At 37.1% G+C, this 26,048-nt stretch overlaps 1 protein-coding gene across 4 annotated transcripts in view; it reads left to right on the top strand.

Annotated features, from left to right (window-relative positions):
- RNGTT (RNA guanylyltransferase and 5'-phosphatase) overlaps nt 1-26,048 on the top strand; it is a 184,440-nt gene that overhangs the window by 30,317 nt on the left and 128,075 nt on the right. For all 4 annotated transcript variants that reach the window (XM_054063260.1, XM_054063263.1, XM_054063262.1 and 1 more), the window contains 2 exons: nt 14,787-14,922; nt 22,231-22,302. In XM_054063260.1, coding sequence (XP_053919235.1) covers nt 14,787-14,922; nt 22,231-22,302 — 208 coding nt within the window. The remainder of the gene's footprint in view (nt 1-14,786; nt 14,923-22,230; nt 22,303-26,048) is intronic.

The following is a 26,048-nucleotide window of genomic DNA, read 5'->3' as shown; positions in this document are numbered from 1 at the left end:
TAGTGGAGATCCATTTATGGATCCCTTGCTTGTTTTATCTAGAGATGAAACCTCTGTCCTCAAAATATCTCTGCAACTATTCTGTTACGTGTATTTTAGGTAGTCTAGGGTTTGACTATTACAATATTATTTGGCTTGCATGTTTTATTTTGTTCTCTCTCTTTGTCTGGAAAAGCACTTCCATTTCATCAACCTTATTTGACTTACAGAAAAGCAGATGCTTAACTAATAACTTTATATTACGCTCTCTCACTTAAATAAAACACTCATCCCGCTTAATAGCAATATTTGGTCAACTTAGACAAACTTCTTACATTTCAGTTATTAAATACCTGCATTTTATTCCGGCAGCAGCAGTGCTCCTAGAGGTTTCATGACTGAAGCCTTCATTTGTAGGTTGTCTTTACTGACGTATAGTGTCAATGATTTCATTGAGGACAATTCTTTTTCTCCAAAAGCATTTGCTACTCCTAGATTTCAGCTGGAGCTGAACATTCGCCCTTCTGGTTTAAAAGCTGTATTGTTGGTAGGTTTTTGGTTTTGTTTTTATCAGAGGTAGACCAGTGCATGTTTTCTTGGGTTTTTTTTTTAGTATGGTACCCATATTATTTTTTTAAAAAAAGGAAAGTGTTTTCTTAAATGAGAGAGCATTATTTATCATCTTGTGTTGACTAAATAATGTGAAATTGATTACTTAAATTATTTGGCAGGGATTCTGTAAATCATTTTGGGGAAACTTACTGAAGTCATATCTTACATGCTTTTCTAAATGTGAGGGTTCTGAGTCTGGTTTGGGTCAAAACTCATCCTCTTCCATTTTCTTGGAGCCCTGAGTTCGAAATCTTTTGACTTAGCCTTGCTTAGTCTATCCTGACTTGCAGAGTTTTTGCCTAAACTGTGGTCTTGCTTGTTCTGTACCTGGTTTCCAGAGCCCTTTTGTGAGCATCTGCAAGGCACGCCTTCTTGTTCTCGCTCCAGCTTGCCTTCGCTTTCCTTTCTGTGTTTGCTCCAAGGGGATTGCAGTGTGAACAAATCTTGCTACCCTCCTGTTTCCTGTTTGTGTGTAAAGATGGTGTACATTTGCATCTCAGTTTTAGACAGAAGAACTTTTAAATCAAAAGGGCTTTGAGGCCCACTTAGCATTGACTGTCTTCAGAAGAATGTTTCCTTTGTACCAGCTGTTTGCATGTATGTAAATATTGTATGCGACCCTGTTTTGGGGAAGAACACCTCTAAAATCATATTGCTTTAAATTACTATTATTAAAAAAAATCACTGAAGTCTGTGGTTATTCTGACTGGCTTGGTGTGAATTCTATCCCATATCCTTGTTGGAACAGTTGCCACACCTCTGGCGTCTTATGAATAATTTTAATGCTAATCTATTTGGAAGGCACAGAGATCCAAAGGGCAAATTTCTCAGTACTAAACTCATGCCTTTTGGCTTTGTTGAGATGAAATATATGTTGTATGTTAAAAGTAGCTACAAGGTATGCACAGCTTTACAAATTTATCCCATTTTCTAGTGCTGTGTTTCCAAAATAGTAGTTGCTATCTGGTTAAGATAATTGTAACAGTATGTTCAGCGCATACTGTATGACTCTGTATTATCAGCTTTGTACTGTAAAGCGATTAACCCAGGTGGTTAGCGGCTTGCTGTATCCCTTGATATGTGTCTCATTAATACTGTTTGTAGCAGATGTTTGTTCTAATGAGTGGAGCTGAATGTTCAGACAGGAGTAGGGTTGGGGAAGTAATGAGACACCAGTTTTGAAAAAAAGACTGCTACCAGTAAGAATAATAAAAAGCTTTTAAATGTCTGTGGAATAATTCAAATTAATACCATCCAACAGGACTAGGTTTTACATTTGTAATATGTGACCTGAACTAAATGCAAGCTATAAAGGGGGGCGTAAGTTATTTTCCTGCGTTTGTATGAGTACCTTTTTGTTTTTCACATCTCTACACCTGCAGTTTTAGTAAAAAATAATAAATACAATCGTAATACCGTGCCTGTTCAATTATCGTAAGGCAGCTATTTAAAGAAATGCAGAACAGGTAGTTCTTGCCAAAGGCTATTACATCTGAAAAATATTCATGCAAATTTGATGGTTTGGAGATATCTGAATGCGAACGAGTAGATACAGAATGTAAAGCAGCTCTTTGAGAATTGCTGCTAATTGTGTGTGTTTGTAACAAAATAGATAGGGACGTCCCTGAAGTTACTTATTTCTTTCATGATTAGCAAATTACATTTTAGAAAAAAGGCCCACTGCCTAAATAATTCTCATTTTGTTGATATTGTAATACAAAATAAAAATAGTAAGGCTACACTTAACTGCATGATAAAACTTGTGGCCAAATTTTTTGTATGTTTATTAATCAAATAATTTTGTTTATTTAAAGCGTGTAAGTTACTATATTATCATCATTGTGATAGCTTCCCAGGTTTCTTTAGCTTAGCTTTTTGTACAAATTGAAGAGAATTTCTGGGGTTTTTTTTGTTGTTTTTTTTTTAAGAAGCTTAAAATTATTGGCATTTGCTGCCTCTTCAGAAAAATATTTCTGAACATTATTTGAAGGAAGTCTGGGTGTATTTTAAGATAGCATACTCATGCATACAAATTATTAAAACATAATGAAGATAAGGTAAAAGTTTCTCTCTGAATTTGCATGGCTAAATACTTTTTCTCTCCCTGTAATTTGATTGAGTGATGAGATGAAGCTTACAAGCATAACTGACAATTTGCATATTCCTAATGTGAAAAGTTATCTAGAAGTCATTTGTGATAGAAGTAACTTGTGAATAGGTGGTCATTGTTAAAGAGCAACTCTAAAAAATAGTGGAGAAAACTGAGAAACAGTTATTTTGTTTTAGAAATTAGAGGTGAAAGAAATTAGCCTAAAATTAGATGGCAAGGAATAAGAATGGTAGCCTGTCTGCAAAAGATTAAAGAAGAAATAGTTCAGTGTTTTTTTTGGAAAAACTGCTATCCATGAGGGACAGAGGAGGTTACAGAGAAAGCTGGGATAATAACGAGAGTGGTGGAGGACAGAGAAGATTGGAGAGTACTACTAATCCAATTAAAAAACAAATCTATGCACTTGAGAACTCATTATTAAGAACAAGAGACTGGCTTGTCATGAAGGCAGATCTAGGGAACAGAAGCATTTTCTCCTGAGAGCGAAGATGTTACTGTGGAGTTAAATTTAAAGAGACTCTGTTGGGAGTGAGAAAGAACTTGTATATTAATTTTCAGATTGGTACAAATGACATGACCAGATTCTCATGGATGTGGAATTTTATGCCCAGGAGGGAGAAATGCTTAAAGGGGAAGTTTACACAATTGTTAGTGGATTCTTTCCTAATTTAAAAGAGGGGGACAAAAATGTAGGAGGTTGAGATTTGACAGATGACTTCGGAGATGGTGCTGACAGGAAAGTTTAGGGCCATTCAGCACTGGAAAGCGTTTGTGAGTAGAAAGTTATGAATACCCCCTTTCTGGGTACCTAACTTTTCTAACCCTAGATGGCTAGTGAATAACCAAATTATTATGTATTATATTTTGCGTGTTTTCTTCTTTAGCCATGTTTATAGTAATACGTGTTTATAGTCTTGGGGTCAGGAAGGAGCATTTGCCTCCTAATGATAGGATAGAGTGAAGAACCCACATGAGAATCATCTGAGCACTTTAAAACCACCCCTTCCTTTTCTTTCCCTTTCTTGTCTCTCCACTAATCTTAAGAAATAGACTTAAATATTTATTGGTGTTGGACCATTGTTGGTAGTGCTGCATATCCTGCATATCCCTTCCTCTGTGATTAGGGTATGTTTCTGTGGTCTGAAACTTTAAAGGACAGAAATATTCAAGGGTTTGGACGTGTACTGAACAGACTTTTCAGGACCAAATAGATTTTTTTTTTTTTAATACGAGTGACAGGTTTTGTGAACAACTGGGCTTAACTCAAGTGGTTTGATTCCAAGTTAAATGAGCTTTATTCAAATTGTGCTTATGTAACTATCAGCAATGGGCAAAGCTTCAACTGTTGGGTGCTAATTATACATCGTTCGTGTGTGTAGGACAGCTACTCAGTATTCTTAATTTTCTGAAAAAGCAACTGCCTAATTCATGTTTTTATTTTGTGTGTTTAGGTAGGAGGGGAAGAGAAGGTGGAATGGGGTGGCAGGAATGATGTGTTTTGAGACTAGAATGTTGGGAGATTAGTAGCTGAGTCTTTGCACACTCTACATCTTAGTAATTATCCCTTAAAGTTATGTTGGGCAATGTATTCAGGATTAGAAGATTGATATCAGCCTGCTTCCTACAGCATTAGAACCCATGAATATTGAATGGTTCCTTAGGTTTCTATTTGAGAGTTCAAAAAATAGGACTTATCTAAGTTGAGGTAAGATTATGGGCACTTTCATATGGGTAGTGTGTCCCCTACCTCAAGGTAGAAACATCCTAGCTCAGAGTGAAGAAGCTCTAGCACTAGGCGGCCTCATCATCTCCACCTGTCAGCATCTGTGGTGCATTTGGAGTCGGCAGTTTGGGGTGGGTTTTCTTCGGGGGGGTGGTGATGATGTTGTATTTATATATTTAGTTATTACTAAGCCACATCCGTGTTTGCTGCTTCTCCATCTCCTGCAGTCTGTTTTTTAAATCATTGAATCTCAGTGTAGAGGAATTAATAAATAGATGTGACAGAACACATCATCCCCAGTATGGATCCAAATTGACTCCAATGGCCAAAGATGGCATTCTTACTCTAGGTTGTGGTTTCTTATTTATGTGTGCTTGCAACAGCGTCAAGACTTTAAAAAACAGTGGCAGAAGAAAGCTAGTGGGTTTTGTGTCGCTTTCTTAAGTAGTTAAGGAACACTGCTGATATGATACCATATGGAACATATATTTTATGAAGTAGCAGGTTCGATGTTTCACGTTTCTGAAGCCTTTTGACAGTTTATGAAGTTACAAAGCTGGTCCCAGTTCTTAGCTCTTTGAAAAGTACTACTTAATTGATTATTCATATATAGCTGTTTGAATATTTGAACAGATTGTCTTCTAAGCAAGCTCCTTTGTTTGTTTATAAATAGTTAATGCATCAAAATGCCTATTACATAGCTTGTGCTATGAATACTGATCTTAGAGTATTCAACTGTAGTCCTAAAATGTTCTAATTAGATCAAGATAAATGGTGTGCTTTCGTGTGTACCTGATGTTCAAGGAAGAAGTATCACTGATTACTGGTTTATTTGTTTATTTTTCTTTCTCCCACACCACTTCTAATAGTGGAACAAAGTGTCCTGTGCTGCTGGTTCTCTTGAGGGGATTATGGGCATGTCCATGATGTATAATGGCTTAAGCTTATTCAGGGAAGAATGGCATTTGGTTTGTCAAGTTTAACTCTGCAAATATCTAGGGCAGCCCTTTCCGTTAGAGCTGATGTCCTAGTCTGTGAGCACAAATGGCAATTGTACTCTGCTGTGGCTTGTGTCTTTGATGTAGACAGAATTGACCTGGCATACATTCTGGCATAAATTAGTTCGAAGTGAAAGGAACCTCTTTTTGTCTTTTTTGACTGTTACATTAGGGGCCTGCATGAGAGATGTTATGGTTGTCTTGCTTGGGGAAAAAAGGAATGTAACTACTTGTCACCTGATGCTAAATTAATTTGTTTTTCTTTCTTATGCTATTGTGTAACTGCTGCATTGCTTTTATTTGGGTTTTTTTTTTTTTCAGCCTGTTGCTTCAGGCATGAATTTCCTTCTAAGTCACCATGATATTTTCAGACTTAATATTTGTGGACATGGATGGAGTCAAACAAGTTCAAGCAAGCTTGAAACTCAGTATCTGCCATAAATAATAATAATAATGATAAAAAATTATAAGAGAATTCGGTAGTTCAGTCAAGCTTGAAATGTAATTTGTTCTATTGTAAAAAGTAATTAGAACATTATACTACGTGCTTGCTCTCTAATAGTGATCCTCTCTTGAAAGCAGAAATGTACTAATATATGAACTTGACCTTTTAGTATCATCAAAATTTGGATGAAATTAGTATCCAGATTCTGTTAGTGGATCACATCTTTTATAGGTAGTTAACAATTTTTTGGCTTTCCACCACATATGTTATAATGCACTATAAAGACTCTTCAGTATATCGTAGTTGGAGATTAATCTACCCTTTATTGTAGGTCAGATAATGATGACAAGATGACTTCGAATTTAACCCATAATATTTACTATCCTTTTAGAAATAAAGAAATAAACCCCCCACAGCACTCTAACTTAATTAAAACCCTGGGAGGCAGTCAATAAAAGCTCTGTAACTGGATAGTCTTTTTTAACCTTGCTAAATTATTGGATTACCAGCTCTGTTGCAGAGTTTCACAGTCTAATAATACTTTAGATAGAAAATGTAGTTTTACATTGGTTTTGAATTTGCCATCTGTTAAATTAATTAAAGGCATCTTTATTCTTGATTTATAAAACAGGAAAAGCTGAAGTTTGAACTCAGTTTGAACTATGATACTTTATTAGGAGAAATGATACCACTTTCCACACTCGGGCATCTTTCCATCCTCCACAGTATTACTGCTATCTGTTTTATTCAAAACCTGACTTCCCTGTTAATGCTATTGCACATAGTATCCCAGGTAAGGGCATACCAATGAGTAGTGTAATAATTATGTAACCTTATTTCTGTATTAGGCACCATCCTGTAAGTTATGTGACCTAATGATTTGTTCGCTGTTTGGTATTTTTTTTTTTTTTTTTACTGCAGATGTCAGCTGATGGAGTTAATTTAGAAACTTGTAAGGTGGGGAAGCGTGGTTATCTCTTTCTCCTCCTGCCTGTGTCTTAGTACTTTTGGATATCACAATTTGCATTGTTTGTTACTGTAGTTTGGGGCATTCTGAAGATTGTGGTAGAAAATATTGACCTCTGCAGACTCACTGCCTCACTTGTGATGATTTTCAGGGCCATAGGAGTCAAAAAAATCTTCTCTGGACCATGGGTTTTCAAGGAGAGCAAATGAAAATGGAAAATTGCATTCAGAGTTGAAGGAGAGTGGTGTCAGGCAGGAATAAGAAAAAGAATTTAATGTTTAGTGAGAGAACAGTGGAGGAGACTGATGAGCAGTGAAGATTGTGGAGACTCAATACCTGTTTAAGGTATGGGGTATCTGTTGTCATATAGTGGAGATGTGCACAGTGTATGTATTCTGGAGGTGTTCAGGGCCAGGCTGGATGGGACCTTGGGCAGCCTGGTCTGATGGAATATCCCTGCCCACGTCAGGGGACTTGGAACTGGATGATCTTTAAGGTCCCTTCCAACCCAAACTAGTCCATGATTCTATGATATGTGGGGAAAATGACCGTAATAAATTTTGTGGAAAGGAAGTCCTGTGGTCTCAGGTAAGCAGGATGAATTGATGATTATCAGTTCATCAATAACTAGAGGTATCCAAAAGATGTGTAAATGTGGCACTTAGGGATATGGTTTAGCAGTGGACTTGGCAGTGGTAGGTTTATGGTTGCACTCAGTGATCTTAGAGGTCTTTTCTAACCTAAATGATTCTATGATTCTGTGAATGTCAAAATTAAGCATAGCCCTTTCATTGTTGTATATGAGATGATCAATAAGACAAGAAAATTATTTTTCCCATGTAGCATCAAGTCAGGGCAGCAGTAGCTTAAACAAGTGATTTAGAAACATGAAGCTGGATGTTGGGAACTTTCTAAATTCTGATTAAATTAGGTGTTGCTGTAGCAGATATGCTAGGATAACTTTATTGTCCACAACATGATTATTCAAAAGCATTCATGGTTTAGGAAAGAAGCAAACTAAAGTTTAAGGGACAGGATTTTGTTTTCATGATAGCTGAAGGATGAAAGAATATTATGGAGTTCAGGTTTTAAAAAAAAAAATCACTACAGGATTCTTAAGGTAAACTTCTGGGTTACTGCTGCATGTGCTGCGGATACTCAGCCTGATCAGAGTTGTCACTGTGAGCACACTTTAATGTCTAATGCAGGTTAAGTGTCCAGGTCACTGTTGATGTAGTAAGAGTTTAGCCAATATAGTTATGGAAGCTTAGGGAACTGTTCATGTCACCCTGAAGCAGACACCTTACAATTATGAACCTTAATCAGAAGCTGGAATTTTGCCTTCTTTTGAGGGTGGAGAATTGGTAGAAAACTTTGACCAGTGACAAATCCAGGTGATTCTTAAAGTAATGAGAGATACATGAGATAGTTACTTAGAAAAGAAGAGCCTAGTAACACAGTATTTTAATATTGAGGGGAAAAAAATCTTGAATGTAGAAGATAAATTTGGGTCATTGATTAAAAGGCTTTGCTTTGAGCTTGGAATGTTATGATTGCGATGGTAAAAATAGATCAGTAATGTAGGTTCTTTCTTTCTAAAATGACAGATTTGGATAAAGTAAGGGAAGCAGATAATGGAATCAGGACTAATTAGTAACACAGTTCAGCATAGATGGGGAATGGCATTTCCTCTGAGTTCAACTATTTTAGTAGGAGTTTCTATATCATTTAAAGGAAACATAATATTTGGACTGGTGGTATATCTCATGCTTCTGAGCTTTGACAAAATTTTGATTTATTATAGAGACTGAGACTAATGCAGATTGCTAGAATTGTAAGATAGGTAAAGAAAGGATTGAAAGAAAATGGGAGTGGATGGTTTTGAAGAAAATCTATAGAAAGCCGCAAGTGGAGGTCTTGAATATTGATTTTATATTGTCATTAGGAGTTTTGAAATGGCAACCAAGTATGTTCTGACAAACAGTGAGGCAGACAAGCCACTGAATTCACTGAGGAGCAGGATAATAAAACTGGAAGGATGTTTAGTTGTAGAAAATGCAAGGTCATGAATAAGAAATATTGGAGCTGGAGGCTGTTAATTGGAAATGACTGTCAGTCAAAATCTAAGGGGGTTTTATGTTTTAAAATACCGGGGAGATTGTTGATGGCAGGATTTAACATAGAAGTATGCGAACAAAATATAAAGTGTTGGTATATTCAGACTAACTTTCGAGCGTCTGTGTGGGTGATTTTCAAAAATTTTATTTAGAATTCAGCTTATCAAGTCAAACGCACAATACTACAGCTGCTTATGTGTAGCAGTGTTTCTTGCTGGCTGGTATGCTGTGTAGTTGTGCAGACAAAACTGCATGTACAGGTTTGGAAGTATCCGTGACAGAGCTGTCAATGCGTTGACTTAAAAGGTAGTGTTTTCCTTTTATTTACACACTGGAGATAATGAGTCTTCACATAACTTCCTGTGTCAGTGTCCCTGTATCCAGGCTTTGTCATCCTTCAGGAGACATAGTTTGAAGTAGCAGCCCTTGCCAGCAGCAATTAATAGAAGAGGAAAAAAGCAAGCTGAGCCTTCCCCGTTTATCGGGACTTTAGAGTGTATTGCTCCATCTGCCACAGGCCAACTTCAGACTCGTCTAATTTATACTATTACTGTAGATCCAGCACAGTTTGGATTCAGGCCAGGGCATGGAACTGCAGCGGCTTGGTGACACAGATAGATGATCTCCTACTGTCAGTGGATAAAGGGCAGTCATTAATTTTCATTCTTCTGGCCCCTTCTACAGTGTTTGATGTGTCTGGCCAGGAGCTGATGCTGTCTTGCCAGATAGGGTCCAAAGTAAAACGCTGAAGTGCCTTGGCCTTGTCCTGGGTGATTGCATTCATGATTTTGGAGTGTTGCCAATCATAAAAGGAAATGAAGAAAGTGAAAATGATCTTTGCAACAGGATTTCGTTGTTGCCTCTGCGTCAGTGAACACATTAGTGATGCTAATTGCTATTCTGAGTTGGGTAACGCTTATTTGTGTGGGAGGGCAGTGCTTTCACAAGACTGAATTCTAGGCTGTGTAATGAACTCTCCTGGGAATGGAGAGCTGCCGTGTATTTTGTGCTTAGAGTTTATGATAGAATTCCTTACATTTTGCGTTCTTTAATGTGATAATACAGACACAAGCATGTTTAAAAAGGAAAAATAGTGACAACAGTACCGTGTTGAAATATATAATCTTCTTTGATATATCTCTTCTAAAGAAATACTGCGGGGCAAGGAGAGCTCCGATAGGAGCTGAATTTTTAAGCTTCCTTTTAAAAAAAATCTTTAATCCATTTGTTTCTTTGAGATTTTTTTCAAAAAACTATTTTGTGTGGAACTCAGACACAAGAGATGAGGTCTTAAAGTTTGAGGAAGCTGTACTATATTTTTTTATCATACATAAGGTTTTAAAACGACTATAAAGTAAAAAATTAATATGTGACCTTATTGCCAGGATAGTTGCTGGGATTTTGTCTGAGGAAATTAAGTTAAACAACAATAAAGCGCATCATAAAATGGAAGTCAGTGGCAAAACTTCTGTGAATTTCTAGGAGATGAATTTCACTGTGAATGTGTTTTGGCAAGCAGTATGATGATATGTGAGGTACTGTGTTGGGGAGTATTTTCAAAGCTGGTTTTGTGAATCCTAATAAGCCGGGAAAGAGGATAGAGGCTGCATGCTCTGGTGGGTGCAGTATTGGATTTAGAGCTTGAGAGACACAGTTCTGTTCTTGTTCCACACTCTGAATGACTATAGGCTGAGGTAGACCAAGTAATTTGCCTTATTTTGCCTTATATAATATTTTTCTGAAATGTACTTCCGGATTTAATGGTGAAAAATACTAAACATCCACATGAAGGAGAAACCTCAGTTTTCTACTTATCATTTTCAATATAGCTCGAGTCAACTTCAGGATTGTGTAAAAAGCAAGACTTACCACCACCAAGAAAACAAACTAAACCGAAAGTGGAAGTTTAATAAAATCATTCTTCTAGTATGTATTTTGGGCCCACCTGATGACTACATAAGAAGGATATATGTGGAGGGAAATGTGGCTTTGAAACAGTTGCCTTTATTTCGGTATATTAAAAATAATTGATTTCTAAAAGAAAACTTTTCAAGATGATATTTGGTGGCTGACATTTTTTAAAGTTTAAAAATTAGAATTATTAATACTCTGGTAGGTGATTTGGAGATCTGCTTGTCTGATGCCAAGAACTGCAACTCTTTGCTAATGAAATTTTCATCCTGTTTCCTGAATTATTGTGTTAATGCTGATCTCCAGCTACAGTTAGTAACAGACCTTGCCTTGGGACCAGAAGTCAATGAAAGTAGCTTCTCATGAAACTTTAGATTTTAACATTACTATGACTAGATATTTTATCTGCTTGTGAGATTAATCTGTGTAGACACTGCGACCTTTCTTTAACTCACTTGTCAGAACTTTTATTGCAATAGAAACTGGCTGGTTTGTAGTGGTTGGATTGACAGTATGGAGAGAAAGCATTTGTCGTGTGAAGGTGATTCTCCACTTTTGTGTATAGTTATCAAAGGTGAATGAGCAGTTCTGTTATTGCACTTATTGCTGCTCCACTCTTGCTCTTTTATTCACTTGTCTTGTTTTAAATTCAGATTGAGCCATCTGATAGAGGACCATGTCATCTTGTGTACTAGCACAGAATCTAATACGATGGTGCCTGGTTACTAATTGGAGCTTTTGGGTGCTCACACAATAGAGATAATTAGTAATAAATGTACAGCTGTAATGGCAAGTAGTGTTCGCAGTGTGCAATACAATGCGTGACAGTTGAGCTTGTATGTGCTGTTTTAGTCCTTCAGTTCCTATTAAATGTATTTGAGAAATCATCGTTCTTCTTTCTTTGCCAGTGTGGTGTTGTCTCTGTTCTGGTGTAAGTGCTTATGCTGTTAATACCTTAATTTCTTTAAAATGTAATTGGACAGGACACATGCAAATAATATTCAGAAATTTACTGATAGGTAGACTACAAAATTCTCCAAGAAACCTCAAAATTCTCCAAGAAACCTTTCATCTGGAGAAAACTTAAAGACTGACGTTAGGCACACGATCTTATGCTTTTTGAGTTAAACAAGAAAACAAAAAAACCTAACCAACCAACCAGAACCCCTCATTAGTTAATTCAGTTTTAGCAAAACCTTGGTATGGTTGCGTATCTCTTGGCTTCTTGCGTATTTTCAATTATCAGCTGCTCATAGTACACTTGCGGTTGTCAGTCTATCCTTGAGAAAATTTATTCTGTCTTATGTGAGTAATAATTAGAATTTTGACATATTCTATTGTTTTGACCACATTCAGAGCTTTTTCCCCTATAGTTTGTTATATTGGAGGGTGGAGGTGTTTTCAGGCTTTCAGCTTAAAGAAACCCGAACAGAAAAAAACCTTTCAAAACAGACATATCTGGGTCAGTCTAATGTCTTTTGCATGAAGAGAACTTGTTCAGCTTCTAAGTTAGGCAAATATCTGTTCGTGAGACCCATGACAAATGAGTCTACATTGAGGTAGTTTATTGTCCTGAGACCAGGTTTTTCTTTTTGTTTTTAAAGTAAGCACATGCTGTTTCGCAGTAGCTCTCTGAAGTAAGATAGTTGTGATTCCTGGTGATGTTTGATTAATAATCTTTTGCATGCAGTCTTAAGACTTACCATTGTCCCTTTAATTGACAATTTATGGTATAAACAGCTGACAGTGACAAATTTAAAAAAAGATAAAGAGAAGAATCATGGGAGAAGAGATGTAACATTAGTGCTATGGTTTGAAGGACAAGGAATCTCACCACTAGTGGTTGATGGGCTGCCCAGCTGCCTCCTTTGGAGAAAATTTCTATAGATTTTGTTTTCAGTGAAAGTTCCAGAGAATATGGTGGTGAGAGTCTTAGTTTTGATGTTTGAATAATAGATTTTGATGTAATCTTCAGTATGTTGTCTGAACCTGTAGGTGTTTTAGGTGTCTGAAGACTAAGCTTTTACTTGTTTGTTTTTTTTTATTTTTCTTTTAAAGCTTTGGAAGATCTCTTTGTACCACTTTTGTAATAATGATACAAATATGGTGGGGTTTTTTTTAAGTGCTAAATCTCTTGAAGTATTAGATGCTGCTTTGTCATTGAAGCCAGTTACAAAGTAAGCATGCACTTAAAACAGCAGTGAATGTTGGAGTGCAGAGATGGCCAATTAAGCTTATTTGTAAAATTAAAAGTAAAACAGTGTGCGTATTTTTTTCCCATTGCTTACACACCTCTTCTTCCCTCCTCCTGGTTTCTTTAATTGCTGAGAAAAACACAACATGGTCTTTTTAATTAGTTTTAGTTTTGAATAAATTTACATGGTTTGAAAAATGAATGTTGTCTATAGATTATTCTTGCTTCCGAAGATCTGGCGCCAAGTTATCTATTTGAACATATATTGAATTAATTTTTTCATAAAGCATCTCATGTGCAGCTTTCAGCTCTCCTAATGTTGCATTGATTTAATATACACCCCCGCTTCGGTTTTCTGCTCATATATGTCTTTTTTGTTTTTTTTTTCAACTGATATGCAACATCTAGAAGTACTCATCTTTTATGGGGAGAAACGCTAGTTGAGCTGGTCTGTAATGAATTACAATTATAGTCATAATACTGAATGGAAGTATTTATTTAAGCTGCATGGATGGTGCTGTACTCCTGTAGTCAGATGTGATTTCCAGAGTCAGGATCTGCAGACGAGAGGATAGCTGCCTGTGCAGACCATGTGCCTGCAGGGTTTCTTTGTTTTGACAGCAAAGATCCTGTGGGCATTACTTGTAAGAGCAATGGTGAATTTTAGAAAAGACTACTGCTAGCTTGTTATTTCATCATAACTGGGACTTCCAAGGAGAAATGGATGAGTTAGGAAAAGTATTGTCAGTCTCCTGCAACCCCCGATATATTTCCAAGGACTTTTACAACTGTGAAAAGTTCTAGGCTGAATGAGTCTTGAAAAGATGCTTTCAAAAAATTATGGTGTGGGTGGTGAAACACCAATAATCTTTTAATCAAGTACTTCCCTTTTCTGTGCTTTCAAAGCAACTGTACTGCAATCCACATGGGTTAGTTGTTCTGGGAAGATTTATGTCCCTTCACTGTTTGTATCAGAGGTTGTTCAAGAACATTAAATGTTGTGAACTTTTAGAACCATTGAATTATCGTGACAGTTTGTAATGCTTCTGTTTTCTTCTTGTGTTGGCTTTTTGTGATTTTGACTTTTCTCAGGAGAACTTCTGTGATAACGCTTGTGTTTTTAGCACATCTGTGTGCGAGGTGAAAGGAAAGGGTCAGTGAAATAAAGTTCAGTTTAGGGTCGTGCCCTCAGTTTTGGCGTGGACCACCAACGTGGTTAGTTATGGCATGATCAGGCATAAGATCAGTTACAGCAGCTCAGGTGTGGTAATTAGTGAAACTGACATAACTCAGGTTTGACTGAGACACCGAAGTTGGACGTACTTTCCAGTCTTCATGTCAGTTTTGTCTCTCCTGCGCTTATTTTTTGCCCTGCCGTGGTGTTTCTTGTCTCATCGTTCGATCTCATCTTGATAACTATATTGGTTTTTTTTCTTACTTACTAAGTGCAATCACATCTGGGCACAACAACATGCTTTGAGATATATATATAGATATATATTCTGAACTTTTCACTTTGAAATATTTTCTTTGTGATAATTGCATTGAATTAAATTATCTGTTTTTCTGAAGCAATAGGCTTAAACTTTTAACTGTAAAAAAATCCTTTTAAAATGCTTCTTTATGATGTCTGTCATGATTGCTTTTTTTTTCAGCACAATATAAGTCAGAATAGTAGGGATTTAGAGGATATACCTTTAAATATAATATTTTAACCACTGCCTTTGCAGGTACATGATGCTGATTGATGGCAAAAATGAAGTTTATATGATTGATAGAGACAACTCGATTTTTCATGTATCTAATCTGGAATTTCCGTTTCGTAAAGATCTTCGCGCACATCTAGCAAACACTCTTCTGGATGGGGTAAGGAGCATGCTGTTTAATTATTGTAACAATTTCAATGCCTTTTGCTTTTGTTCAGAAATGATGCCAAATTTTTGGGCCTGGATCAGTGAATCATGTGATTTCAGGAGTAATATAGATTGAGTCACTGGCTGCATGTGGGAATCATTTCATAAGTCATTTCTTATCTATAGAAAAGCAGTGATGACTGCTCTGGGGGGAGCTGTTTGTCTTTGAAATAAATCAAGGTATTGAGATGGCATTCTCTGAATATGAGAAAATGCTTGAAGAGAAGCTAAAGAAATAAATGCAGAACCTCATCTCTTGTTATAGTTTCATATTTTCTTACAGTAAACATGGTAAATTTAATCTAGTTAATGTAAATATTTCTAAAATTTGATAAGATTTTCATCATCTTGTTAGACTTGTGAATTGATGTCTTCACTTCTGTCACCTTTATTTTCAGCTCATCTGAATTATTGACTGCAATCTAGAAATGGCTTAGTTACATTTGTTTAAAACATTTTTAGGTTGTCATACTGATTTAAATTATGTGAACTTGCTGATTAAGTTTGTAAGGTACTTGAAAAACAGGCTATAAAATGTCTTTATTTGTTGTTTGAAGGCTCACCTGGAGTATTCTTGTACACTTTTCAGAACAGTAGCACAAGAAGAGATTACTTCTGTCTTGACATTCCTATTTCAGATGAGCAAAAGAACTTCATTAGCTGTTATACTAAATACCTGTCAAGGTAGATGAATGGCATTTCCTATCATGTTGCAGGAGCATTGGAAGCTCTCTACATTGCTGTCACTCTTACTTGCTGAAGTACTGAATATCTGAGATGATCTTTAATATTGGTCTTCTGAAGCCTAATAGATCTTTCGGATAATGGGAGACCATATTGTCCTTATTAACGTTCTTTACTTTCTCAGGCCATTGTTGTCAGTGTTCTTGAAATGTCGCTTCTGTGAATGCTCTGTCCTACCGAATGAACATTTACCCGTGAAGCATGTATAAATCAAATCTGTGAGGGTAATTATTGCAAGGAAAAATGTACCATCTCAGCGACAGGGGAGCAGATAATGGAATATTTTCTACCACCTCTGCTACAATGAAAAATTGAGACTATAATGCAAGAAATGACATGCTGTCAGCTCAAAAGGGGTTGTACAAGCTGTCATGTCTGGAAGGAGCCTCTTCAGCCAGGCAGCTTCCTAATGACGTGCATAATAATATTCTTAATAATATGTATTAAGTTCCATACTGTTGAGATGAAAAGCCTGGTACTATTTATTTTTTTCCCCTGCTCTTTTTAAGGCTCTTGAAAAGTAGTGGCTTTCCATTGTCCGTATGGTGCAATCCTAGGTGTTCTTCAGGGAAACTCTTGCGTTTCAAACCAGATAATTTAGTAAAGGTGTCTAATATGTACATGGTGGAAGACGGGGATGCACATATGTCAAGATATGTGCATAAATGTGCCTGTGGGCAATGGGAGAGAAGCTCTGATCTGATGTGTGTGTTTTCCACATGTATAGTTTAAGTCTCTTAAGAATAAATGAAGTTCTCTCTGTTAATTGGGATGTGAACTATAACTTCACTTAATTTCTGGTTTCTGTAAAAGTTTGACTGCTATAGTGCCTTTCAGTATTCCACTTTATTGTCATAAAATTAGTCTTACTATGATTCCCTCCCCCAGCTTTTTCAGGAAGTGGAAAGCAAAATGACATTAAATGAACAAGTATTGGTTGAATGAAGCACCTTGAGATTAGACTAAAACCTTTCAATGGAAAAAGACTTTACATAGTACAGATTTCTAAATTTATTTAAGTATGATCAGTTAAAAAATACACAGAAACCTCTTGATTTGTCTTTTCATTTGAAATTTGTTTCAACAGGTTTGAGAATAAAATTTGCCTATTATTTGAAGCATCAGCTTAACTTTGTAATTGATTATTTATTTAATGTTGGTGCCAAATGATAATTTCCATGACTGTTCTTTTGTTCTAGATCTATGCTTGATTTCTTTCTTTTTTTTTAATCCACTGGAAGAAAAATTTGGCTTTTTTGTGTTAACTAATTAACTTTGTTAATGCTAAAGGGCTGTCCAAGTTAATTCTTTAGTTACAGGTTGAAGTAGTTCATACTTGCTACCCTTGAAGTAGCTTTCTCTCTTTCAGAGAATGAAAATACAGAATGAGGTGGCCCGATTTGCGTTGCTTTAACATCTTCTTAAAAAGCCTGAGAAAGAAGGAAAGACAAATCAGAGGTATCAGTGCTGTGCAGCAAAACAACTAGTGTTAATACGAAATGTTAGGTAATTCCCCTAACTTTGTTTAGAATGGCAGTGTGTATAAAACTTTCATAAAGGCAATTTCCATGAAGTCAGTGATCTGTTAACTTGCTTTAAGGCTTCTAGCGTAAGCCTTTCATGTGGTTGTCTTTGAGAATTTCAAACGCATTTACGATATATTTCAGGCTGGAATTACTTGCAAACAGCTCTTACTAGGTTCAGTTTTGTCTTGGGTGCTGAGAGGTCTCCTGCAGTACTCCGTGCTCATCTCCAGTTCCTCAGTTGTGATTCTTCTCCTGGCATGGAAGAAAGTTTTCTGCAAAGCTCATTAAAGCTAATTTGAATATTACCTACAGGTGACTGGTAAAATATGAAGTATTCCTTTAGAAGCCAAGTGTTTTTCATCCGTACTGCTATCTGAGGGAATGAATAGATTTTTGTTCAAGTATTTTGGCTGTCATGCAAGAGAGCTAATTAGTTATTTTCAGGAACTTTCTTGGCATTCTGCTCAGCTTAACTTCGGAATAGTTGATTGTAAAATGCAGAGGTATTCTTAGGTTTGAAATACTTCTAAAATTTTAATACAATTTTCTGTGTTTTTTTTTTAATTCATATATAAAATATTGTTCACACTTGAGGACTTAGGAGGGCCAAAGACTCCAAAAGTGGAGAGCGAGATTGAGATTGATTTATGTTTTTTTAATGAGTACAGACCTCACATATTTGTAAGCTTTCTCAGAAACGGCGTATCTTGCAACTCTTTGAGTTTACACAGGCTACAACTTTGTACAAAGTAGATTTTTTAAAAAAAATAATGCTTTTGATTTCTGAAATACAGCAGTGGTGAGGATTGTGTTGAAGGTAAACAGCCAAAGAAAGGCAAGGTACAGGAGGAACAGGAACAATAAACACGTGTGTGATTAGATCTGATTCCACACTCTGTATCAACAAAAAATACATTCTGCAAATGGCTGGAAAAATGAGATCCTTTGCTTTGTGATTAAATTTTGGATTATTTTAAGTCCAAGTTGCTGGCTTTAGGTATGTGATTCAAGGGAAAAAGTCCATGAACTGTTAGTCCAGCAGTGTGCTTTTGGTACATGTCCAGCTAAAAGTTCTTAGCACAGTTGCTGTTTGTGATAGGCTGTAAGACTATGCTCTGCAGCACCAGAAGATTAAGCAAAGGAGATTAACACCAGCATAGTTTTGCTAGATAATATCGAGGAAACTGGGTATTGGACCTTGGTCTGTGGCCCTGCAGGTTCAGCTAATACTAGCAGCTAATGGACAAGTGGTAAAGATCATACATACTGGCAGTGGTAATTTTAGAAAACTGGCTCTAAAACTCCTTGAGGTTTGTAAAAGGAAATGGATGGATGCAGGTGCGTCTTATAGATGCTTCTGTGTTCTATTGTCATGTGAGTGGTTTTGAGTTTAAGTGATTTTTAGTTACCTAAAAATTGGCTTCAATATAGCCTTATAGTATCAGTTTGTTACTCAGATCAAACCCAGTGAATTTGAGTGTGATCAGTTTCTCAACTATTCCCTTTTCCGAGCAGTCTGTGAACTTGCCTTTGAGATCTGCTCCCCGAGTTATTTTTTAATTCTCATTTCAAGAAAGATTTTGAAATTGGGCTGCTAAATAATGATGTGTTAGAGTATTTCTAATCTGAATAATTCTTATGATCACTTTAAAGCTTTTGCCTTATGACAGTTGTATTGGCATAACTAATAGAGCAGTGAATGTTGTCATGATGGAGATGAGCAGTGCAGGAATTTGTCATCTCTACTTCTGAGGCATATTGTGCTATTGTTTATTTGCGCTGCTAACTGGGATTTAAGTAAGTATGTGAAAAAAGAACAAGAGGCAGAGTAGGAAGAAAAATGAGGATGTGAGGAAAGATTCTCATTCAGAGGCACTTGAACAAGCGGGAGAACCGGGCCTCATGAGGTTCAACAAGGTCAAGGGCAAGGTCCTACACCCCGGTTGGGGCAATCCTTGGTTTCAATACAGGATGGGGAATGATGTGATTGAGAGCAGCCCTGAGGAGAAGGACTTGGGGAAGGCCTGGTGAATGAAAAGCTAGAAATGAGCCAGCAATGTGCGCTTGCAGCCCTGGCAGGCAACCGTACCCTGGGCTGCATCAAAAGAAGCGTGGCCAGCAGGTCAGGGGAGATGATTCTGCTCCTCTGCTCTCATGAGACCCCACCTGGAGTCTTGCATTCAGTTGTGGAATCGTCAGCACAGGAAGGACATGGATCTGTTGGAGCGGGTCTGGAGGAGGGCCATAAAAACAATCAGAGAGCTGGAGCACCTCTGCTATGAGGACAAGCTGAGAGAATTGGGTTTGTTCAGCCTGGAGAAGAGAAGGCTCTGGGGTGACCTTATAGCGACGTTCCCATACTTAAAGGGGGGCTACAGGAGAGATGGGGACAGAGGTTTTAGCAGGGCCTGTTGTGACAGCACAGGGAGTGATGTCTTTAAGGGGAGGAGGGAGTAGATTTAGAGTGGATATAAGGAAGAAGTTTTTTACAATGAGGATGGTGAAATACTAGAACAGGTTGCTCCGGGAGTAGTGGAGGAATCATCCCTGGAAACGTTCAAGATCAGGTTCAATGGTGCTCTGGGCAACCTGATCTAGTGGAAGATGTCTCTGCTCCTGCAGGGGAGTTGGACTGGATGACCTGTAAAGGTCCCTTCCAAACCAAAGCATTTCATCGTTCTATGATAGAGAAGTAGTAGAGTCAAAAAGGTTTATATATATCTGAAGTAGAAAAGAAGTTGTTTTATAAAACTAATTTTGTGTTAAAACTGAACACTCCAGAGAAGGTTTAGACATAATTCTTTGTTTTCTTGACTGTATTTTATGATTCTTCTTAAACTGAATATTTAGAGATTCAGATTTTGAAAATTAGGCATAAAATCATGTAATACCAGGAAGTGAAATGTTTCCGAGGTTTGGCATACAAATGCTAGCTTTACATCAAAGCTGAGGCTCTGAATATATATTCTGAGAAAATGAGTCCTTAAACCTTAAGTATAAGTTCAATTAAATGTATTTTAAAACACTGTTTTATGAGCTAATGTGATTGAAAGTCGAAAGAAATATGATAGCATCAGGAGTTCTTCTGGGTCAGATTTTGGTTTCGCTTTTTTTCCCTTCCTTTCCCTACCCACCCCCCCACCCCCACTTTTTATTTTTACACACTCTTTCCAAGTCTGAATTTCATGCCTTCTTTCTCTCTTAGGGTGTACCTACTCCACCAGTTCTTGCAGTTAGTTACGAAATTTATTTTTCAAGAAGGCATTGCAGCACTGAATCTGCTGTTCCTTTGAGAGCATCTTACACAAATATTGGAAAGTAACAGAACAGCATTTTATTGCATCACTTCTATGTAGCCTTTTTGCCAATGTTATTTGGCAATATCTGTGACTAAATGTTTTTTAGAGTTAAGAATAAGATATTGTAATGTTGCAAAGGAGTATTTTTCACTCGTTGAATTATTTTTTTTTTAATTATGTGGAAAGATGCATAAGGGTACTTCAGTTTGTCATTCACAATGCCTGTGAATGCTGCATTTGACTGTGAAAATCCAATCTCCATCTCAGTGTTGTGTTCAGAAGATGAGATTCTAAACTATTAAAAAAAACCAACGGTTTCATGTCGTCGAGTTTAGTTTTAAATGCTTCAAGCTTTGTGTTTACTTTGAAACAGATCAATGTTTTTACAACTGCTTGCTTATTTTTCAAAGCCAAATGTGATTAAATGCTAGGTGCAATTCAAGAGGCTTGGTATGGCTACAGGCTGAAAATCAGTCTTACATTGAGACTCTTGTTTGGGTTTACTTTGTAGAAGATGTGGATCCTAAGAGAATTTAAAAGGTTGTAAAACATGAAAATGCTACTGACCTAGCAAGAAACAAACTAAACAAAATTAATTTGAGTTGATATAAGATCCTCTCTTGGAATAATTCTTGAGCTCACAGTTTTGTTTTCATCATATTATAATGACCTCTTTTCACCTTTTCCCGCTATTTTGTCTCCTATGTGTGAATTTGGAATTTTAACTTGGTGTTGGCAGCAAAAAATCCTTAGCTGATACAACTAACTCGTTAGCCAAGAATAAGGCAGGAGGAGAGGGGCAGGGAGAAGATTGGTTGCATTAAGAGAAGTGAATATTTCAAAGTCTATGAAAAAGACCTGCCAATCGGTTGATTGGAATCATGACTAATTTATATGAAACTAAACATTCCTTTTTTGTTTATCAAACCAATAAAACAAAAAATGTTTAATTTATATCATAGGGAGGCTAAGTTAGAGATGCAAACACTGACATGTAAGATGTATATGTTTTTGTATGTACTATTAAGCTCAGGAAACGCTTCCATGTTTGGATGTTGGTTGTTAATAGTCTTTATTCTAGCTGACATAGTTTCAAGATGGTTTACCTGTATATGTTGAATGTTAATTAATTCCATGTGATGCGGATAGTATCTGTGATATATCCATCGAAGAAACTCTGATGTTTAGTCACAATGCAACACTCAAGACAATTGCAGTTGTCACTGCTGCCTAGGATGCTGTTAAAATGAAAAATGCAACCTGAGCATAGAAAATGGATGTTAATGCTTTTCGTTCCTTCCTTGCTATGGTAGTTCCTGTTGTAGGTGAGATTTCCAAAAGGGCTTGGTTGACTTATAATCGCAGTTCTTACTGAGGTTTCTAACTCATTATTCCCTCAAGGAAAAGTGATTTTGAAAGCTGTGGGGAAACTAATCTATAAATGTTACAGGTGAGAATGTGGAACCTTAGTAAAGTTTCCTGGCTTATTATTGGGTGCTTCATGAGAGACATTTAAGACCACAGTAATATTTTTATAATCTTGACCCATTGTAAAATCTTTTCCATAATCAAGATGTGTCCAGTGTTTGATTGCATCACGCTTACAAATATGTGCAAGGTTACAGGTAGAAATGTGTTGACAGTCGTCTATATTACTGAAATAAATGTAAATGTCATCTCTTTTCTTTTAAGGAAATGATCATCGACAAGGTTAATGGACAGGTTGTCCCTCGGTACTTGATATATGACATTATTAAGTTTAATGTGAGTACTTTCATTTTTATTGCTTTTATCATTAGTTATTATTGATTCTCATTTCCATTTTAATCGTATTTGTATAAGCAAGAGGTTCAGAGTAAGTTTAAACACCAGAAGTGTTTGGGTATTTTGTAACTCAATAACAAGCAATGTCAGAATTAAGATTGAAAGCAGCCTTGTAGTAGCCATTGATTTATTTCCACCTGCTCAAGAAAAGATGACAGGTAGAAACAGTCTGCTAAACACAGCTGGAAAATTTCTAGAACATGTTTGAACTATTTAGGCAGTGAAATTGAGAGGGGATGGAGAAATTGGCCTGCAAATGGTGTATTTGTTACCAGAGCATCACAGTGCTCCTTGTTAGGCTACTCTAGCACCTCTTATCAAATTTCTGTGAAACCAGGCAACTGCTCCTCTGTTAAGTACTCAGCAGCAAGCTCTCCTATTTATTACATATTTGTACTACAGCCAGCGTAAAGAAATATTGTGGAAGTTATGGAAAGAAGCCTTTCTTGACAGCTAGGAATAAAGTCTTTGTGGTCATAAGAGCAAGCTATTAAACAGTACAGAAAATGAGAAACTTTTTAAAGCAGCTTTCAAATATGGTAAAGGTTTGAAGGTCACCAGAGGGCTCTTTTTTTTTTTTTTTTTTTTTTTTTTGTATTTTTTCCCCAAAAGTCATGATATACATGGAGTTGGAAGTTAGTCAGGGGTCTTATGGCAGAGTCTCCTACTGAAGCTTATTTGAAGAACTAACCTTGACAACATGTTTCAGTCTTAGTCCTTAATAAGAAATAAATTTTCCGATGATTTCTCTTTTATGCCTAAGGAAGAGAAAATGTCCTTCTGAAAGGACAAATTTAACCTTGTATATATTTTTAAAACCATATTTAAAATAATTTTGTGAAAACAAATTGTGTACTGTTTTTGACTGAGATTGAGTGAATTTTCTTCATAGGAGCTAATATGGTACTGTGTTTTGGATCTGTGACCAGAACAGTGCTGATAACACAGGGATGTTTTAGCTGTTGCTGAGCAGTAGTGCTTACACAGCATTAAGCCCTTTTCTGCTTTTCACCCCACCCCACTCGTGAATAGGCTGAGTGGCCCACAAGAAATGGGGAGGGGACACAGCTGGGACAGCTGATCTCACCTGACCAAAAGGATATTGCATACCATATGACATGATATTCACCATATAAAGCTGAGGGAAGAAGGATGAGGAGGGGATGTTTAGAGCTATGGTGTTTGTTTTCCCAAGTAACCACTATGTGTGATAAAGCCCTGTTTTCCTGGAGGGGTCTGAACACTTGCCTGCAATGGGAAACAGTGGATGAGTTTCTTGTTTCACTTTGCCTCTGTGCACAGCTTTTGCTTTACCTATTAATCTGTCTTTATGTCAACCCATGAGTTCTCACATTTTTACCCTTTTGGTTCTTTTCCCAATCCTATATTAGGGAGAGTGAGTGGCTGCACGAGGCTTAGCTCCTTACTGTAGTTAAAGCACAACAATGTGTTAAATTTGGTCACTAGGCCTGTGATGAAATCACCCATGTAAAAGCACTCCAGTATCTGTTAATGCTTCTGGAAAAACAAAATAATTAATTGTTTCAGTGCTCCCAGCATGATAAACAGTATTACTAAACTGCTCTGTCTAGACTTGAGTAAGATGCTACCTGGCCCCTCAGTGTAAATGCAAGTTGCAAATGTAGGCAGGGTACTAGTCACCAAAAATTACTTTGGTGTTCTTTGAAGTGTATGACTATACTGTGATTTAAGACAACTGCTTTTAAAGTAATAATTTGTGGGAAATACGTGTTAGATTAGGAATAGAAGCTCTTTATTAACTTATTTTAATTCTGCATCTTGATGATCTTTAACCTTTTCTGAAAAGTAGATATTAGTTTCCTGGATCCCTCCTATGATTTCAGTAAGCAAAATTTCTTTGTAGACTTCTGAAAAATATGATCTTTTATAACAACTCTTTGGTTCTCGTTTTTCCTTTACATTTTCTTACGTAGGCCTGTGATTCCATGTTTACCTTCGTGTCTTTCCTTGTCGCTGCTGTCACTTTCTGTCTAACTTAACATTCACTGCTCTTACTGTCAATTTGAAAAATGAAAAATGACATACTTCCAAAACCTCCCAGACACTGGGTGGGTGGCACGGCTGAACCATCTGACCAGAACAAAGAGTTGATGGCAGTCCATTTGAAAACTCTCCTAAAAGTTCAAGTATAGTTTCCACGATCACTTGAGTAATTGACAAAGAAAACTCCATCTGGGAAAATTAAAACATGCCTTGTTGCAGCAAAAATTGCAAAAGACTGTCAAGTCTTATAATCACATTAAGAAACCCTTCAATTATATTTTTTCTGGTCTGGTGGAAAATGTTCTTGCCCGTGGCAGGGGTTTGGAACTGGAAGGTCTTTATGATCCTTTCCAACCCAAACCATTCTATGAAATGTGAGGTGAGAAGTGTACAGTGTCCTCCTTCCCTCAGTTTGGGATATGCATATACTGTCACAGCAAAATAGCACAAAAGTCATAATTATTGTGAGGAAGCGTTTTCAAGATAGGGGGCAGGGAATGCTCATTGGTAGCGAAGTATCCAGACTTAACATGAAGAATCTTGACAAATGGAAAGTATGATTAGGGGGGTTCTAGAGGATTGTTAAGCTTTGGGGCTAGTCTGCTTTTGAGTAGGACTGTGAATGCTTTAAATCTTGTTTGTGGGTTTTTTTTTGTTTGTTTTTTCAAATGTGCTGTAAATGAGACAGAGGAGTTAGTTACTACGTAATACTATTTTAATGTCAAGGACAAATTAAGATAATGTTATCAGTATGAGTACAAGCAGGGCTTCAGCTGCAAGAAGTCATTAGCAATGGTTCTTCTACCAAGATTAAAATGCACAGCAGTTTTTAAGTTAATTTTAGAAGCTTAATTACAAAAACGGGCACCCAAGGATGTTTGACTTGGCAAGAAATGATCAACAGAATTTTATCACCAAGAGAGGTAAATTTATTAAAAACTTGTAATTGGCAAGAAAAGTTCATTTTTAAGTTGTGCAAGTTAGATTTGTGTAAATTCTCCTAGCAGAGCTTCAAATCAAATAATTATGCAAAGCATTAGTCCTGTTTAAAAAGGAAACATTCCTAGAAACGTAGAATGGTTTGAGTTGGAAGGGACCTTAAGGATCATCCAGTTCTAACCCCCCCTGCCTTGGGCAGGGACACCTCCCATGAAACCAGGCTGCCCAAGGCCTTATCCAACCTGGCCTTGAACACCTCATGGGGCAGACACAGCTTCACTGGGCAGCCACTGTGCCAGTGCCTCACCACTCTCATCCTGAAGAAGTTCCTCCTTATGCCTAGTCTAAGTCTTCCCCTCTCCAATTTAAAGCCATTCCTCATCGTCTTATCACTCCCCAGCTTTCTTGTAGCCCCTTCAGGTACTGGAAGATTGCTATAAAGTCTCCTCGGAGCCTTCTCTTCTCCAGGCTCAACAACCCCATCTCTCTCAGCCTCTCCTCATAGCAGAGGTGCTCCATTCATCTGATCATCTTTGTAGCCTTCTCTGGACCCGTTCCAACAGATCCACATCCTTCTTATGTTGAGGATTCCAAAACTGGACACAATACTCCAGATGAGGTCTCACAAGGGAGGAATAGAGGGGCAGAATCACCTCCGTTGCCCTGCTGGCCGCACTTCTTTTGATGCAGCCCAGGATTCCCTGACCTTATGAAACAAACTC

Source organism: Cuculus canorus, chromosome 3 (assembly GCF_017976375.1).
Source record: "Cuculus canorus isolate bCucCan1 chromosome 3, bCucCan1.pri, whole genome shotgun sequence".
In the NCBI taxonomy this organism is placed as follows: domain Eukaryota; kingdom Metazoa; phylum Chordata; class Aves; order Cuculiformes; family Cuculidae; genus Cuculus; species Cuculus canorus.
This window is presented reverse-complemented; position numbering and strand designations above follow the sequence as displayed.